The sequence below is a fragment of the Quercus suber genome, unplaced genomic scaffold, assembly GCF_002906115.3.
Source record: "Quercus suber isolate HL8 unplaced genomic scaffold, Cork oak 2.0 scaffold_385, whole genome shotgun sequence".
Taxonomy (NCBI): domain Eukaryota; kingdom Viridiplantae; phylum Streptophyta; class Magnoliopsida; order Fagales; family Fagaceae; genus Quercus; species Quercus suber.
In genome coordinates, this window is record NW_027069837.1 from 631,328 (window position 1) to 648,757 (window position 17,430).

Below are 17,430 nucleotides of genomic sequence, written 5' to 3' on the forward strand. Positions count from 1 at the left end.
GGCTATAGAGTCCTTCAGTGCAAAATAAGAAAAGAAAGGGGGACAAAGGATTTGCTTGGCGGATGTCTCTAGAAGGATGGATCGGACCGTTCACCAAAATGGAATAAGAAATTGAAGTGGCATAGATCATCATGGGGTTAATCCACCTCTTATTAAAACCTAGTTTTCTCATCACTGCCTCCAAGAAAGCCTACTTCACCTAATCATTAGCTTTGCTTATATCCAGTTTAAGAGCCATAAAACATGTTTTGCTAGTTCTTAGTCTATTATTAGATATTAAGCATTTTTAAATTTTTTTTTTATGAAGGCACTTTGGTGTTTTGTGATGATGGAAAGCAGATTTTTTAAATTCTATTTGCCAAAACCTTTGAAATTTTTTTTTGTATAAAACATTACATATACTGATAGGCTGATAATCAGAGAAAAGCTCAAGACTTTTAACTTTAGGAATTAGTGGGAGAAAAGTATGATTAAGGGGATGAGGTAGAAAGGTTGTGTTGAGATAGGACAGAATAGTTTGTGAGACATCACTACCAACGACACTCCAACTATTTTGATAAAAGAGAGGAGGCATATCATCGGATCCAAGAGTTTTAAGTGGAGCAATTTGTCTCAACGCAATTGGAACCACCCATTTCATAAAAGCTTGTAATAATAATGAGTTCATCTCATCACTGACAATATTTGGAATTGGATTTAGAGCTTTCTCACATATAACTAAATTTGAAGTAATAAAGAGGTTTTGATAAAAATCAATGAGTGACTTAGCAATCTCATCTGGTTGTGAACACCACCTGCCTATTGAATTGTAAATACCTGAGATTTTATTCCTCCGATACCTCTGAGTGGCTCTACTATGAAAGTACTCGGTATTCTTGTCACTTCCAACCAACCAAAAGGATAGTTGGAATTTTTTTTTTGCATTTAACTTTATTTTTTTAAACATTTTCATTAGTTGTCAAATTTGCAAAACTATATAACAAACTAGTATCTCGAGATTCTAAAACTCGAGTTTAATGCAGAACTCGAGTTTCTAACACTTGAGATTCAAGGGATGGTGTGCTTACTTGGATAGAATATCCACCTAGAACTTGAGTCTTAAAGAATATCCACCTCTTTTTTCTTCTTCTTCTTCGACGTTCTACATCATTTGCGTTCTCTAGATCCAAATCTTCTTCTTCCTCAAATCTAGTTTTGATCTTCTTCTTCAGAGTTCTACATCATCTACGTTCTCCATCTCCAGATTTTCTTCTTCAGATCCAGTTTTCTCTAGGTCGTCTTCTTCTTCTTCTTTTGATTCGGATCTTCTTTTCCTTCTCTTCTTCTCATTTTCTCCTTCTCCATCTTCAAATTTGCTTCTATGGAACTTGAAGCTTTCAAACTCGAGTTCCATGTGGCTACACGCCAGCAGCAGAAGTCGAGTTTCAAAGACTCAATTTTGTTATCGATCTTGAGTTTTAAAAACTCGAGATACTAGTTTGCAAAATTCTTTCAAACGTATGTTAACTTATAACTTATTATATTCTTTCTCCTCATTGTGCTACCTTGCAAATTACCTCGGATAGTTGGGGTTACCACTAATTATTAAGACAATTTGTATGATATAAGTAAAATATTTTCTATGGAATTTATATATAACTAAAATTTTCATTTACATATATTTTTAATCATTCCGGGCATAAAACTAGTTTTAACACAATTGAAAAGGCAAAATTTGCCAAATGGTATATTTTTCCAAAAAAATTAGGTGCGTGGCATGAGTTCAAAGTTAATTAGTTAGTTAGACTGTTTTTGAAAATCGATTTTGGCAAAATCGACTTTGGGCTGGAAAATAAACGCTATAGTGACCTTTTTTTTAGTGGCGTTTGTAAAAACGCCACTATAGGTATCCTATAGTGGCGTTTTCTATAAACGCTGCTATAGGCACTAAAAAAACGCCACTACAACGTTCATATTCCAGCCCAAAGCCGATTTTGCCAAACTCGATTTTCAAAAACAGTCTAACTTACTATATTACTTTGAATGAATGCCACGTGCCTAATTTTTTTGGAAAAATATATTATTTGGCAAATTTTGCCCAATTGAAAAAGTCGAAACATAGGATCAATTTGACACACAGTAAAAAATATGTATTTACCCATATTTTGAATTAAAGAAGATTCTAAAGAAAGAATTAAAGAAGAGTTACTCAGGTACTGGTCGGTTCAGTTCAGCGGCAGCCCTGTTTAGTGTTTACCCAGAAAGCAGTTTTAAAAAAACAAAAACTCTAATCTAATCCCACCTCACCGGCGACACCTTGATATCCATCCCAAAAGTTCACGGTAAAGTAAAGTTTTATTTTGAATTTATACAAATGAATATTGTATGCCACATTCTGCTAATCGATGCTAATCATCTTTTGTATCCATTCCTATTCCTTTCTGTGCTTTTATAGTTATTTGTTGTTGTTAACTGTCATTCCCAGGCTTAGGAGTTAGGAGGGACATCACATCACCCATGCCATGCCCCCCACTTTCTCACTCTCTCCCTACAAGGCTTTGTACGTAAAAATAAGTTTTTGGTTTTTGGTTTTTGGTTTTTTTTTTTTTTTTTAAAATATTTTTTTAAAAACTTTTTTGCACAATGGAAAAACCCCAGTTGGCTACTTGGTTATTGTGGGGGGTTTTTTGTTTTCTCAAATATGTAACACCCCATTATTAAGGAAAAAAATTTAAAATTTCATTTCTTTAGTTATTGTTCGAATTTATTTCAATTAATTATTGTGGGTTTTTTTTCTTTTTTGTTTTTTCTCTCTAGGAATTTTGGAGCTCTAGCATTTGGAAAGTTGTCGAAATTTGAACTGAAATTTCCTAGCAAGTGTAGTATTAGGCAGATTCGAATGGCGGCAAAGACCCATGAATCTGTCTTAAGTGGTAGCAACAGTGAGTCAAAAAGAGGTGCCTTGATTGTTCTAGAAGGCTTGGATCGTAGTGGGAAGACTTCACAGTCTAGTAAACTGCTCGCATACTTGGAGGGATTGGGGCATTCAGCTGAATTATGGCGGTTTCCCGACAGAAGTACGAATGTTGGGCAAATGATATCTATGTACCTCTCCAACAAATCACAATTGGATGATCACACTATCCATCTCCTATTTAGTGCAAACCGTTGGGAGAAGAGGTTTGTTAAGTTATTTATTTATTTATTTTTTTCAGCTTGCTGTGATCTGGTTTGTGGTATTTATGTATATAAGCCAGAATGCCTTGTTTGTTCTGATAGTACCTTCGGTGCTTACCAATCTTTAGGAACCCCTTAAGGTTCTCATGAATACTTTGGTGCTTTTGTTTCCAAGTAAAAGAGTTGCTCTAGTTTAGAACATCAAAGGGCAGCCAATAAGTTTGTAAGGACAAGTTGAAAGTTCATAAACTGTTATGGATCTCCCGGTTTTCTATTTCTAGAGGCCCTGATGATGTATAGGATGATGTATTCCATATTAAAGGAGCATCTTTGAGGGGGGCAATAGGTGCACAATTCCCTTCGAGGAGCATATGAGGTGCTAAGGTGCCTTGAAAGGTTGCTTTTTTCGGTTGGACAGTGGCACTATTTTAAATTTTTGCCGTGGATAATTTCAGAAAATTAAACATATTATTGATTGGTATCTATGTGCAAGATTAGTGGGGAGTCAGTTAAGCATCTCGTATATTATTGTTCAGTGGCAATATCTTTGGCCATTGGTATTTTCATTATTTGGCATATCTTGGGTTATGTAAAAGACTTGATAATTCAGATGCTTGGTTGTTGGCAAGCAAGATTTGATCACCACTATAGTTCAAAAATCTAGAAGGCTGTTCATTTGTGCATATCATGGACAATTTGGCCGGGGAGGAATAGTAGCATTTTTAAGGTGTTGAACATCCTCAGCATGTTGTTAAACAGTCTCTTTTGAGATCTTTGTATGATTGGATTTCAGCGGTTACACTTGAACTGTATTACTTCATTGGCTTGTGAGAATCATTTTCATTTATAGGTAATTCAAATTTTTGAGTCCTCGAACTTATTAAATGTTTATGAATCCCTGGCATGTCAGCTTATTTCTTCTTATTATTTTTTCTTCCAAATCTTGGTGCTTGGATACTTGAGATTTGTTGTAATTTTATGTTTCCTGTTTGGTAGCCCATTGATTGATGCATTGTTACATATATTTAGGCTTCCATTTGCACTTATATTTGTTCCTCATTTAATGTGTATGCCTTGTATTCTACCTTGTAATGTATATTTATAACTCCATTGAGATTACTACAATACACACAAAACTCTTGATCTTACATGGTAGTAGAGGGTCTTATGACCTAACCCAACTTCCACCCCTTTTTTTGTGTTATTTATTTTCATACTTTTGAGTCAAGGACTCATGTTAACCTTGCTGTGTTGCCCCGCATTCTCGTCACACCATCATGTATCAGCCTACAATGCTACTGTGTTACCCAGTAGCCTTGCCTAGAGGACTCTTGGTGCCATTGTTGTTGACCCTGAGCTTAGTACCTATACACTTTGTGTCAGCTACTTATTTAGTGCATTCAAAATTAGGCCTCAACAAAGTGCTTCCTCTTAACCCTGTCGCACCTGTTTTTTGTTTACTTGAGTAGTGTGCTCTTGGAAAGCCATGCTGTCATCTAGTTGACCATGAGGGACAATTGAGTTTAGACTGTATGTGGCACACAATTCATGGATTGCTATAGTGATCTTTAGGAAACATTTTGCATAACTTAACCTTTGGGCTTGATTGATCTCCATTTCTCTCACCATGTTTGTTAGCTTTGAAGGCAACCGATGGCCTCAAACAGGCCCTTCGTGTTTGGTTGGTTTTAGCAATCCAACTCCTTTATCCTCCAATTTGGCTTTGGCGTAGTCGAGTTGACAACTCTGTGTTTGTAACTGTCATTGGGGAGTAGTATGCTGAACTCATGCATGGTGAGGGAAGAATAATGAGCGTGAAACAGAGGTGAGAAACAAGGCGGATATCCTAAATTTTGATGATACGAGACATGAGATGAGCATAAGGCAATGAACACTAAGCCTAGAATCCAGTGTGACCATGAGACATTAGTGAGTATATCACTTCTAAGAAGCAAGTATTTTAATGTGTCCTTCTCTTCCTTGTCCTTGTCTCCCTCCTTCCATCAATACCTCAAAAAGGGAACCTCTGCCCCTAGTTATAGGCAAGGATGGTATCAGGGGAAGAATCCACTCCTCAAGTCCCATTATGACAAATGTCACCAGGCTGGGGGGGGGGGGGGGGGGGTGGTTGCAAGAAAACAATCACAATCTTGTGGTTCAATTGGTTATGTGCAATGTGGTGTGGTATGTAATTTGGATATAATGGTTGAGACATATTATCCATATCCCATTTTATTCATATAGTTATGGTCAAAAAACTCGTAAGCGTTATGGACTGGATGTGAAAAATTGATGCGTGGGCACTTGGTGTTTAACCTGTTGCAATGCAGTGTGTATGAAATAGAATTGTACCATTTTAAGCTGGGGAGCATGTGGAAGATATTTTTCTTTAGTTGCATATGGTGACTTAGGTGATTCTTGTGGCTTGAGTTGTTGTACGCAATATGGGCATGCAGGGGGAATCCACTTGTTGGTAAGAGAAGCTCTTGAACCATGACAATTAACCCGTATACCAGAACCCTTTACAGACTGATAATATGCTATTCAAATTGTAATAGGTGGAATTCTTTGATTCCACTATGTGTTCTTGCAAGATTGGTTTATACTTTCAAGTTGAAAAAATTCAATTTGTAGATGGGATGAAATTTTTTGTGCCTTCTAAAAGGGCCAGCACCCGGGTTTTTTTTTTTTTTTTTTTTTNGGGGGGGGGGGGGGGGGGGGGGGGGGTGGTGCATATGTTAAATGGCACAAAGATCATCCATCCATAAGTTATTCGGAGCATGGGAAACGTAAAACGTCATAGGCCGCCGGAAATGCTTGCCTCCACTAATGGTTCCCTTGTGCACTTATCCATTGTTTCTGTAATCTCTCCAAGCCACAATCCTCATGTCATTCCTTGATTAATACCATACCATACTGGACTTGTATAGGACCAGCGCCATAAACCCTATCCCAGATTTAGCTAGCATTGTTTGTCTTTGCCAGAGTAGGGGAACCTGTTGTGGCTTCGTACAGCTTTTGGGCAATTTGTGGAGGGGAATCCCATCTGTTCATTCTGGCAAAGGTATGCCGAAAATCAAAGCCCAGAAATATTAGGCACTTAGTCCAATAAACTCTTTTGGGAGTCAGGTGTCTCCTTTGTTGGCGGCTATGGTGCCATCATGGGGTCGGTAGTGTCTCGTTGCAATACCCTTGAACACGTTATATACTACCTTGTAATGTATAATTGTACCTCCATTGAGATGAATACAATACACACAAAAATTCTCAATCTTACATCTGCCATTTTCTTAAATTTCATATTGCTAACCTATCTTTTTTACTGCCAAAAAAAAAAAAAAAATTTGATAATCTGTACAGATCTTCAAAGGCAAATTCTTATAACTTTTTAATAGGATTTGGATGAAATAGGGTACTAAACATTGCACCCCCAATTCTGTGCATGATTTAGCAGTGAGAGATTCTGAAATGTTGTGATTTCAAACAAAATTTTATAGTTTCATCAGTTTAAATGAGACATACCAGTGAAGTATATAGTACAGAATCTTTTAGCTTTATGTCGTGCTTCCACAATCTGGATTTGGCATGGGTAGGCTATTGGGCTGCAGTTGGACTGTTTATGGTGGTTTTTAGAGCATATTTTCTGTTATCACTTGTATAATATGGTCATAAATGTTTCAGAATGTGACATGACAAATTTGTGTGCATTTTTATGGCTGCACTTATATGGTAGATATGTTCCAATTAAAGCTATAGAGTCTGTGGAGAAATTTTGCTTAAAGTTGGGCATGTTGGCTTAGGTGGTAAGACAATCACAATCTTGTGGTTCAATTGGTTATGTGCAATGTGGTCGTGGTATGTAAATTTGGATATAATGGTTGAGACATATTATCCATATCCCATTTTAATGGTCAAAAAACTCGTAAGCGTTATGGACTGGATGTGAAAAATTGATGCGTGGGCACTTGGTGTTTAACCTGTTGCAATGCAGTGTGTATGAAATAGAATTGTACCATTTTAAGCTGGGGAGCATGTGGAAGATATTTTTCTTTAGTTGCATATGGTGACTTAGGTGATTCTTGTGGCTTGAGTTGTTGTACGCAATATGGGCATGCAGGGGGAATCCACTTGTTGGTAAGAGAAGCTCTTGAACCATGACAATTAACCCGTATATCCAGAACCCTTTACAGACACCCCTGAACGTTATTTCTTGGTTCAAACATTTAGTGACAATGTGAACAAGCACAACTTTTGACTGTTGCTGGACTTGTACTCAGTTGCCTGTAATGCATGCGCAGATTGTTGATGGAAACAAAATTAAAAACTGGAACAACACTCATTGTCGACCGTTATTCGTACTCTGGGGTGGCTTTCTCCTCTGCCAAAGGACTTGCCCTTGAATGGTGTAAGGTGAAGACATGGTTCAGACTGTTCTTAAATGAAGTATATGTTTTTTAAGTTGTTATTGGGAAAGAGGTCTTCTTTTTGCAGGCACCAGAGATTGGGTTGCTGGCTCCAGATCTGGTACTTTACCTTGACATACAGCCAGAGGTAAGTTGAAACTAAAATAATGTTGATTATAATAATTAACGAAAGTAAAGATCAAAAGACGTCATAATATCAGCATGTGTTTCTTTTTTGATAAGATAGCTTTTATTGCAAATGGACTACATGGCAAACGGACTACTCCATGTTTGATTTCATTCATGCCATATTGTCCACGTCAAACATAATGGGACTAAATTCCAAATGTCCAATGAATGCTTACCGACCCAATTTCTCCAACCAAACAAAAGATCAATGACCTTCTCCGTAACACCCATTGGATCTGAAAAGATCAGAAGGCAAAGCTCTAGAAGTCAGACACAACAGTATAGTGTAAAAATGGATGATCCACCATCTCTCCATTACACCTACACATACAGTACCACCCTGTTAGCATATATCCATGCCTAATGAGATTATCATATGTTAGGATCTTCCCCCAAGCCGTGGTCCAGTATGTGTTTCTTTGAGTTCTATAGGAAGCTTGCTTTCTTCAAATGTTTTGGTGTAAAACTGTCCTTCCTGAGAGCTAGTTTACCTTGTGTTGGAAGATTTCAGCATGTTCATTTTATGTAACTTGTTTTTTAGACATGCATACCCTTTAAAATAAATTGTTTCATACATGCAGACAGATTCTAGGTTGTTGACACCACCTTACCCTTATGAAAGCAGGTAATGAAGAAAGTGGGAGGGGGAAAGAAAGAAAAGATGGATCATGTATCCTTTTATGCTGGGAATTCATGAGCCAAAATAACTGATTCTAATGGTTCTGTGAAATTGGATAACCATCCATTGAGCGACTGATAATTTTTGCTTACAACAAGAGTTTTGTTTGGGGTGTGGGGTGGGTGGATGGAACCTAGGTTCTCCCTATGGGGAGAACCGGACAGTGCCACCAGTGGCTCTTGGTGGTCCACTGTTATAATTTGCTAAAGATTGATTTTGCATTTGTAAGATGTTGTAGGCGAGGGTGAGTGAATGTAACTAATAAATCATAGGTTTATATCAAGATAGCACTTAGTGTGCCTTAGCAATTATAGAGAGTATATTTGTTCTTTGAATGAAATAACTTATCCAAAAAAAAAAAAAAGTTCTTTGAATGAAATAATAGGAACTGCATTAGGGTATAATACTGGTGGAGGATGAACCTGATGTGCGTGCACACACAATGGACACATTACAGATACCATATCCTTCTAGAGTGCACATGCACACACACACACACACACCCACACACGGACTTATATACCTCTAGGACTGAGATGTCTTTTGAAAATCTTCAGAAAGCTGCAGAGAGAGGAGGATATGGAGGTGAGAGATATGAGCAACTCGAGTTTCAGAAGAAAGTTGCCAAATGCTATCAAGTCCTCCATGATGCCTCTTGGAAGGTAATTTTATGGTTCATGTGGTGAAATATGTATGTATGTATGTATTGTGATTATTGTGTTTCATGTAGTGATATTTTGTATCAGAGAAGCTGCATATTTGACTCTGGTTATAATGCTATCTGGTGGGAGGCACCTAGGAGCCTGCCACTACTTAGGATAAAACTATTCTTCAACAGCTATTTATGTTTTGCAGTATAGCTTCATATATTCTATTTCAGCTATTAAACTTTTAGCCATAAAACATTCCAGTTATACTCCACGATGGTAATGCAGCTGAGCAAGAGTTTGTTGTTGATTGAGTTTCAGTTTGCATGATCTTTATCCTTTAATATATTTTTTAAAGAATGCTAAAATATTTGTTTTTGGATGATAAGTGGCTAGGCAAAATAATTCATTAGCAATAGTTTAACATCAAGCCCAAATTTTGGCCTGCGTAAAGGGGCCAAAATGGCTTTGAGCTACAGTGCCTACACAAAACCAGCAAGCACTGTAGCTTATACATCCCAATTTGTTTTCGTCCTTTTTTTTTTTTAAATAAAAAAATTTTAAAAAAAAATCTGTCTTCTCTCTCTGCCCAATGCACATCCAACACATATTCCCTCTTTCTCTCTCGCTGAACTCCCAAATTGTCTTTGTTTCAACTCTGCTCTAAACTCCTCAAGGTGATGGTTGTGGATGAATTTGGGGTATTTTTGGAGGAATTTGGGACTAGATGGCCGCTGTAGTGGCAGCAGGAGGTGGTGGCTTCATTCACCAGAGAATCTTGATGGGAATTTGGGTATTTTTGTGATGGGTTTTGATGTGATGACGATAGTTGGAGGCTCTTGCAGAGTGTATTTGAAAAGTGAGTACCTAAAATAGAAATAGTGGGCCTTATGTTTAAATTTTGGCTAAACTTTGGACTAATATGATGGGAATGCTCTAATAGCGCTTATTCCTTCTGAAGTTATGTTGTTTGTTGATTCTCATCAATTTTACACTTGGAGTTTTATCTTTATTCATGGACACAAAAATCGTAAAAAGAAAAAAGGAAGCTAAGTTTAGATAGTAAGAACAATATTCTGTTTTGAAGTTACGTTCTTTGGTCTCTTCTATTTTATGGTGGAGTTTTTCTTTTTCTTTTTTCAAAGACCAGACTCATTAGACGGCCAATACTACCTGCCCATAGTGTCTGACCGTGGTCTATTTAGCTTTGTGCTAGTAAAGTTTAATTTTGGTGCATGGATTGCTTTGGATGTTTGAACTTGTATTCTTGATTGATTACAGATAATTGATGCCTGCCAACCAATAGAAGATATTGAGAAACAACTGCAAGAAATTGTATTGGATTGTGTCATGACATGCCAGAAAGGCAAACCCCTTTCCAACCTTTGGTCAGGTTAACTCTTGCAGCCTCTTATTGTTATTTATTTCCCTTCACTCCGGAAAGGGATTATTTATTTGTATCTCTGCAAACTTGTCCAAGAATTTTTGAACACCTTGTTATGGGTTTAAAATTCTGGTAGTGTTTTACGATCACTTTCAGCCCTTGTTTTAATGACAAAGGAGGTCTCTGAATTTAATAGTTGAATCAAATTGTGAAAATTTTTTATTTTGCAAACAATGAATAGAATGAGATTAGCTGTTGGCTTGAAGGAATTTTATCGTTCTAATATTGTTCTTAGTTGAAAAAAAAATTTGAGTTTTAATGTTCATGCCAATTTCTCCATTATAATGTCTTTTGAGATATATGTCAATCTGATGCTCAGTACTTACGGATATAGATTCTCAAATAATGTTTATACAAATCTAGATTGGAACCATGTGATGTGATGCTCACCTTAGTTTCTTAATATTAATCAGGATCTTGGCTATTTCACCTTAACGTATTTAGATACCAAATGACACAGTTCATGCTATAAGATAATTTGGTTATAGTAGAAGCATTCATAATTGTGAAAAGAGTGAAGCATAAATATATCAATGAAATTGACATAAATTATGGATGTTTAAGTCAATTTTTTAGCTGTTCATGGCCAAAATAAAGAATTTTTTTTTTTTCAAAACAAAAGATTATATTTCTTAAGAGCGGGAGTTGCTTAAGAATAATATGATATTTATAAAAGAAACCATGTATAAATAAGTAAACAATCGTACTTATAATTCCAAATTGAAACAGAGTGTCAATCACTCAATCACTGTGCATCTAAAAATAAACATAGCTATTAGATTATGAAATAAGTTTTCAAATATGTAAATTTTTAATATGTTTTTATTTTTTGAAAAATTAGTTACCCAATAGGGGATTTGTAATTTTGTTCTCTGTTTTGGGATGTTGATATTGCATGGAAATATAACAAGTGTGTTTATTTTAATTAGATTTTCAAAGGGTTGGCTAGAATCCTTTGTATTTGTGATGTTTTGTTTTGGTTAGCAATGCCGAGATTTGTATAATTTTACTACTAATGAATAGGTATCAAGTTTTTTATTTGACTCTTTCTCAACATGGGTGAATCCAAATTAATGCATTTCACATAAAAAAAATTATGGGTTGACCCAAACTCAATTGACAAGAATTGTTTCTAAGCCGTTTAAAATGACCTATTTTTTACTCGACCTAACTTGACCCAATCCAACCCGTCCTGTTTGCCACGTCTATTGTTGTCGACATTGACCATTGTCGACAACCACACAAATTAAGTCTAGCGACAACATTACTTGTCAAAAGCTTAAAGGCCAATTGTAAGTTTTGTGATCCATACCTCTTTTGTGACACATTGGCATGTTGATTCCTTTTCGTGAAGGCGGGGTGCGGTATTTAATCTCCCTAAAAAGCAGTTTTAGACTCAAAGCTAGCGCGAACATGGGAGTGTGCAGAGCCTCTTAAAAAAAGATGATGGAGTTGCCACCTGGCTATAGGTTCAGGGATCAAAACATGGCTCCATGAAGGTCTGCCTACCAGACTAGGGCCAAAGTTAGGGTAAAAGATGGGAAGAGGTTAGGCACCCTAAGCTTGTCCAGTTGTAACTGGTCTTTATATATCATTACTGGATAGTGGTCAAATGGTGTATATCTAATGAGCCTATTCGAACGTGCGCATAAATCTAAGTCTTAGAGTTTGTCTATGAGTCATGAACAAATAAAACAAAAAACAGGAGATAGATCATGTGAAAAGCAAACAATCATGTTATGGTCAAAGAAATGTATGAGCATATGTATATCTAGTCCTATGAATATCAAAACAAGTGGATATGTAAGCATGTGAACATAGGAGTATCCGAACATGAGAGCTTGTGCGAAGCACAGGTCAATTACTAGTTGTTTCTATTAGAAGCTTTCACTTAACATATCAAAAGCTATTATCACAACTTTTAAAAGTCTTATGTTTCTAAAAAAAAAAAAACTTTTTGAAGCCTTCTTCTTATTTATTTTTTAAAGTATGATTTTACTTTTACATAATTTATTTTGTATTAATATAAACCAACAAAAATAAGCTAATTTATTTTGTGTAAATATCTTTTTGGTCCCTATATTTTGGTAGTTTCCACTTTGGTCCCCACATTTTTTGCATTCCTATTTGGATCCCTAAATTTTGAAAATCATTTTTAATTTAATCCATACTATCATCTTATTAATGAAAATTGCTTACGTAGTAATCGAAGTGCATTGTTAGCATGTTAAACGCTGACAAAACTAATAAAATAATAAAAAATTAAAAAAATGTCACGTTAGCATATGATTTGAAAAAAAATATTAAACACAAAAAAATTGTTTAATTTCCCAATTATAAAAAATAAAGGTAGGAATCCCAAATTTTCTTGTATTTTCTTGAACTTTCTTGACAACCAAACAAATGCTCCGCCAAAGACCCACAACAGCCTTAGAAACCCATGATAGACCACACCCCATAGATTTTCTTGTTCTTCCCTAAAGACTTATGGTTGAAAACCCATAAGTTTTCCTTGTTCTTTGCCACTCTTGAGTAGGTTGTTGGGTTCTTAGGGTATACTTCGGCTTGCCCTCTCCCCCATTAGAACAGTTCTTGAGGAAAGTGATAGACCAACACCTATGGGTGAAACCCTTCTTCCCAAAACACTTATGGCTGAAAACCTTCTTCCCCAAACACTTTTGGCCAAAAACCCTTCATTCCTAAAGACACAGATCTAGGAAAAAAAAAAAACAGAAAGACACAAATCTAGGAACCCAACCACCACTAATAGTTTCAGTACACACCGGCCACCAATAGTTATCTCTCTCCCTTCCTCTTTTATTTTATTTTCTATTTCTCTATTTATTTTCTTTTCATTTGTTTGTTTTGTTTGGGTATGGTTGAGACTCATTGTTTGTTTTATTTTTGGTTTGGTTTGATTGCAAGAAGCTGACGAGTTTGGCTATGTGTTTTGATGTGGGTGTGATTTGATTTGGGTTTTGGATTGCTTTCAAAATGGGTATGTAAATTTGGATTAATGTGTGTACTGTTGAAGTGTTTGTGTTTCGAATTTTGATTTGTAAATCCGTGGGATTTGATTTGTGTGAATACTTGTGCGTTGTGTTTACATTTTAGAGGTGTTTCATTGTTGGGTTAATGAGTTTGATTTGCTAGAGGTTTCAAGTTTGTATGTGTTTTGTTGTGTTTTGGAGGTTCTTGTGTTTGAATTTTATAGGTTTGTGTTTTTATATGTTCATTTTTAAGATGAACTCATATTTGAATTCATGTGTATTTTGGGTTTATTTTTTTTCATTTTGTTAAAATTGATAAATTAATTATTTAAAAACAAATTTTGATGCGGATGCTAACGTGGCTTTTTTTAATTGTTATTTTATGTTGACATGGAATTGTTTAAATACTAAATAAATATATTTTTTTAATTAGTTAGGTTAGTGTCTAACATGCCAGCGTTGCATTCTGTCTGCTACATAGGCACTTTTTGTTAGTGAGATGATGACATGGACTAAATTGAAAACAATTTTAAAAATTTAGGGACTTGAATAGGAATGCAGAAAATGTTAGGACCAAAGTGGGAATTGCCCCAAAATGTAGTTATTTTTTTAATTTTTTATTTGATATATGATAGAAATTATATTCTATTATAATCTAAGTGTATATGTGTGTGAAGCTCCCTCTTGGAGACTACAAGCTCAGCCTTTGCCCCTCACACCCTACAAGCACTTATACTTGTGGAGTGACCATCGCACCAAGAGTGCGCGGTAGTCAAAATGAAGTTATTAAAATGGTATCTAAGTTTTTTTTTTTTTTTTTTTTTTGGGCTTTTATAATTAAAAAAAGAAAAGAAAAGACGGAGATCGAGTTGGGCCTAATAACTGTTGAATTGAGGAAAACAAAAGCAAAAGAAAATAGTGGGTTGTGTTAAGTTGGGGAATGTTTAAGCCCAAAGTGGTGGCACGGACACATGAGATGAAGGTGTTTCTTTTAATTCTTTTATTTTATTACCCTAAAAAAATTGGAAATTGGTGAGAAAGAGAAGAGAATCCTAGTCCTAGAGAAAGGGCAGGAGCGAGCGAGTGAATAATAAGCTAAGAAAAGAAAAGAAGCAAACGAGAGGAGAGGGTGATCGAGAGAGATTACGGCTTGTATAGAATATATCAAGAATGGTGGGCAATCCCTTCATGGCCGATACATTACTCTAAATGTTTAATATTAAAGGGTTAAGGGGCTAGCTAGCTACAACTATAATCCAAATGTCAATGTGTATATGTGTTTGACTCAAACTCAAAGTGATATTCTCAAAATTAGGCGAATGATTTTGGATTCTCATTTGATTTCAAAACTTAAAAAAAAAAAAAAAAAAAAAAAAAAAAAAAAGAAAAAGAAAAAGAAAAAAGAAAGAAGATAGAATGCTTGATGGGAAATATTTGAGAAATATGTGGCCTTAAAAAGATCCTGTTTATTATGTACGTACTATGTATGACTAAATAGTTATTGTAAGGACACAATTTGGTTCCTAAGCCCAAAAGGTAAAAGGATCTAGGCCCAAATAACATAATACAATGAATTTATAGAGAGTGGGTTGGAAAACTAGACTCTAATGAGTTGAGTAACAATTATAATAATCCAAATCACAATATAGTAAAGATAGACTAGTTTTATGTAAAGAAAATTGTTCTCGGTACAATTGATGAAATCAGTTCTTATATATATCTCTCGAATTTGATTACAAGTACAGTTCTTATTGTTACTATATTTTTCTCTTAATTCTCCGATCCCTTCCCTTAGGGTCTTCTTTCTATTTTAAACTATCTTCATTCTTTCATCTCTACCCTTCACGTGTAAATTAGATTGCTGGTGTTGATTCTTATCCCATCAGCACATTCCTGAAATCTTTGGGAGTAGCCATAAGGCTAAAAGTTACTGTTCAGGTATCACTTCCTCATTAATGCGACCAGAGAGTTGCTAAAGAGCATTCAATGTGATAATAATAGCTTTCTCTTAGATATTTAGTAGCTTTCTTTTGTCCTGTGCTTTCATGATGTATATCCTTATTAATAGAATCTCTTGGAACGTTGTCCCGGATGGCAGACCACCCATTTTGACCTCTGCTTTACTCAGTCGAGAAGGCCTTCCTCCTCGGCCCACCTTCCCCAACCATCCTAGTCATAGCCAGCTTGTAGAGTTCTGATTCTTACGTCTTCACCATTGTTTATCTGTCCTCGGACTACTAAGCATCCTCGGACAAGGCCACGCCCAATATATATCCTTAGGCCCTTCATCCCTACAGTTATTATATACAATTATTTGTCCTCCCTAGCAATATTATTATTATTTTTCCTTTGAACTTGCTTCTCTTAATAGTAAAATGAAAAATTATGGAATTATAAATGCATTAAAGCATTATGTGACATCCTCACTATTTTCTCCGATAATAATATCTTCAATTCCTCGTTCCTTCATATCATATTCCCTTTTTTTTTTTTTTTTTTTTTTTGAGGATCATATTATATCCATTAGTAAATCAAAAAGATAAGGTTTTTTTACTTTGAGGTACAGCTAGGAAATTTATATTATATAGAGATTTAAGGACCGTACACTATAATAAAAATTTCACGACGCTACGTATTCGTCATACTTTTACTTCCACATCACATAAAGCTAATACAACAAGTTATCCTCCACCGTTAAAACATTTAACTAATTGAAGGTTATAGCCGGCGAAGTCAATTCGTTCATTCATTTATTATATAACTAGCCGATATCTCACGCAGTATGTGGTGCATTTTGATAAATTTGTAAGAAATTATTTATGATCTATTGATTTCATGAATATTATTATTGTTAGTCACACTTAATCTATGAAGTTTTCTACGGAAAGAATTGCTAAATGCCCTTTTTGGGCAAACTAAGTAGCGTTTTGTCATCTTTCTCAAACTAATTAGGGAAATGTCCCTCTTTTGAAAATCAAGTTTCTTAAAATCGATTTAGGCCCTATAGCAGTGTTTTTTAAGAGCCTATAGTGACGTTTTTAGAACCTATAGTGGCGTTTTTTTAACTCGATTTATATGAAATCGAGTTACAGGTAAAAAAAAAAATTAAAAAAATTGCCTATAACTCGATTTAATGGAAGTCGAGTTACAAAATGTCACTATAGGTCTTGAAAATGTCACTATATGTCCTTAAAAACGCCGCTATAGGGCTCCCAAATTTTTTTTTTTTATTTTTTATAACTCGATTTTGAGAAAATCGAGTTTTAAAAGAGGGGCATTTTCCTAATTAGTTTGAAAATTTTGGCAAAACGCTGCTTAGTTTTCCCAAAAGGGGCATTTAGCAATTTTGTCCAGTTTTCTACTAACACTAAATTCAAACTAAATTCATTGGGGGAAAATTTCTCTAATTCATGCAATCAAGAAATGTCATCAGATCACAGTTCACATTGTCACTTACAAACTTGTTGGTTCCTAAGTGTCTTTCTTGTATGATTTATGCTTTATATATCAATTAGTTATAAAAACTTATAGAATTTCATGATCCAACAACATAAAAAATAATGTCATAGTGAACTAAAAGTTAAACTAAAAGTTTAATTGAACTAAAAGTTGCCAAAAATAGTTCCTTTACCAAGTATATGCATCATACAGAAAACCAAAAATATAAATTGGCACATAATATGAAAAATAAGCCTAAATACATTACAATACAATATAAGTAAAAATGTATACATAAAATCTAAACAAAATATTAAAGACGAACATAATATTTTAAAAATTAACATACCTCTCGGAAAGAAAAACAAAGATATTGTGAGAAAAATTATGGAAATTTAATTTTAAGTCCAATGGAAATGGGGATATATATTGGACAAATGTGGATACAAAAAATATTTACCCAATTCATTGAATTCAACTCTTG

The 17,430-nt window shown here is 35.1% G+C and overlaps 1 protein-coding gene across 4 annotated transcripts; it reads left to right on the plus strand.

The window, feature by feature from the left end:
* Positions 1–2,153: 2,153 nt before the first annotated feature.
* LOC112001081 (thymidylate kinase) lies at positions 2,154–10,723 on the plus strand. 4 transcript variants are annotated; one of them, XM_024033242.2, is made up of 7 exons: positions 2,159–2,321; positions 2,465–2,539; positions 2,797–3,159; positions 7,455–7,566; positions 7,648–7,707; positions 8,985–9,089; positions 10,356–10,723. In XM_024033242.2, exons 2-7 carry the CDS (start codon positions 2,502–2,504, stop codon positions 10,470–10,472), a joined length of 795 nt encoding a protein of 264 aa, XP_023889010.1. In that variant the 5' UTR covers positions 2,159–2,321; positions 2,465–2,501; the 3' UTR covers positions 10,473–10,723. The 4 variants fall into 4 exon arrangements, with proteins under 4 accessions (XP_023889012.1, XP_023889010.1, XP_023889011.1 ...); XM_024033244.2 differs by lacking the exons at positions 8,985–9,089; positions 10,356–10,723 and adding an exon at positions 8,374–8,821 and having other exon boundaries at positions 2,154–2,321; XM_024033243.2 differs by lacking the exon at positions 2,465–2,539 and having other exon boundaries at positions 2,160–2,321.
* The last annotated feature ends 6,707 nt before the right edge of the window (positions 10,724–17,430 follow it).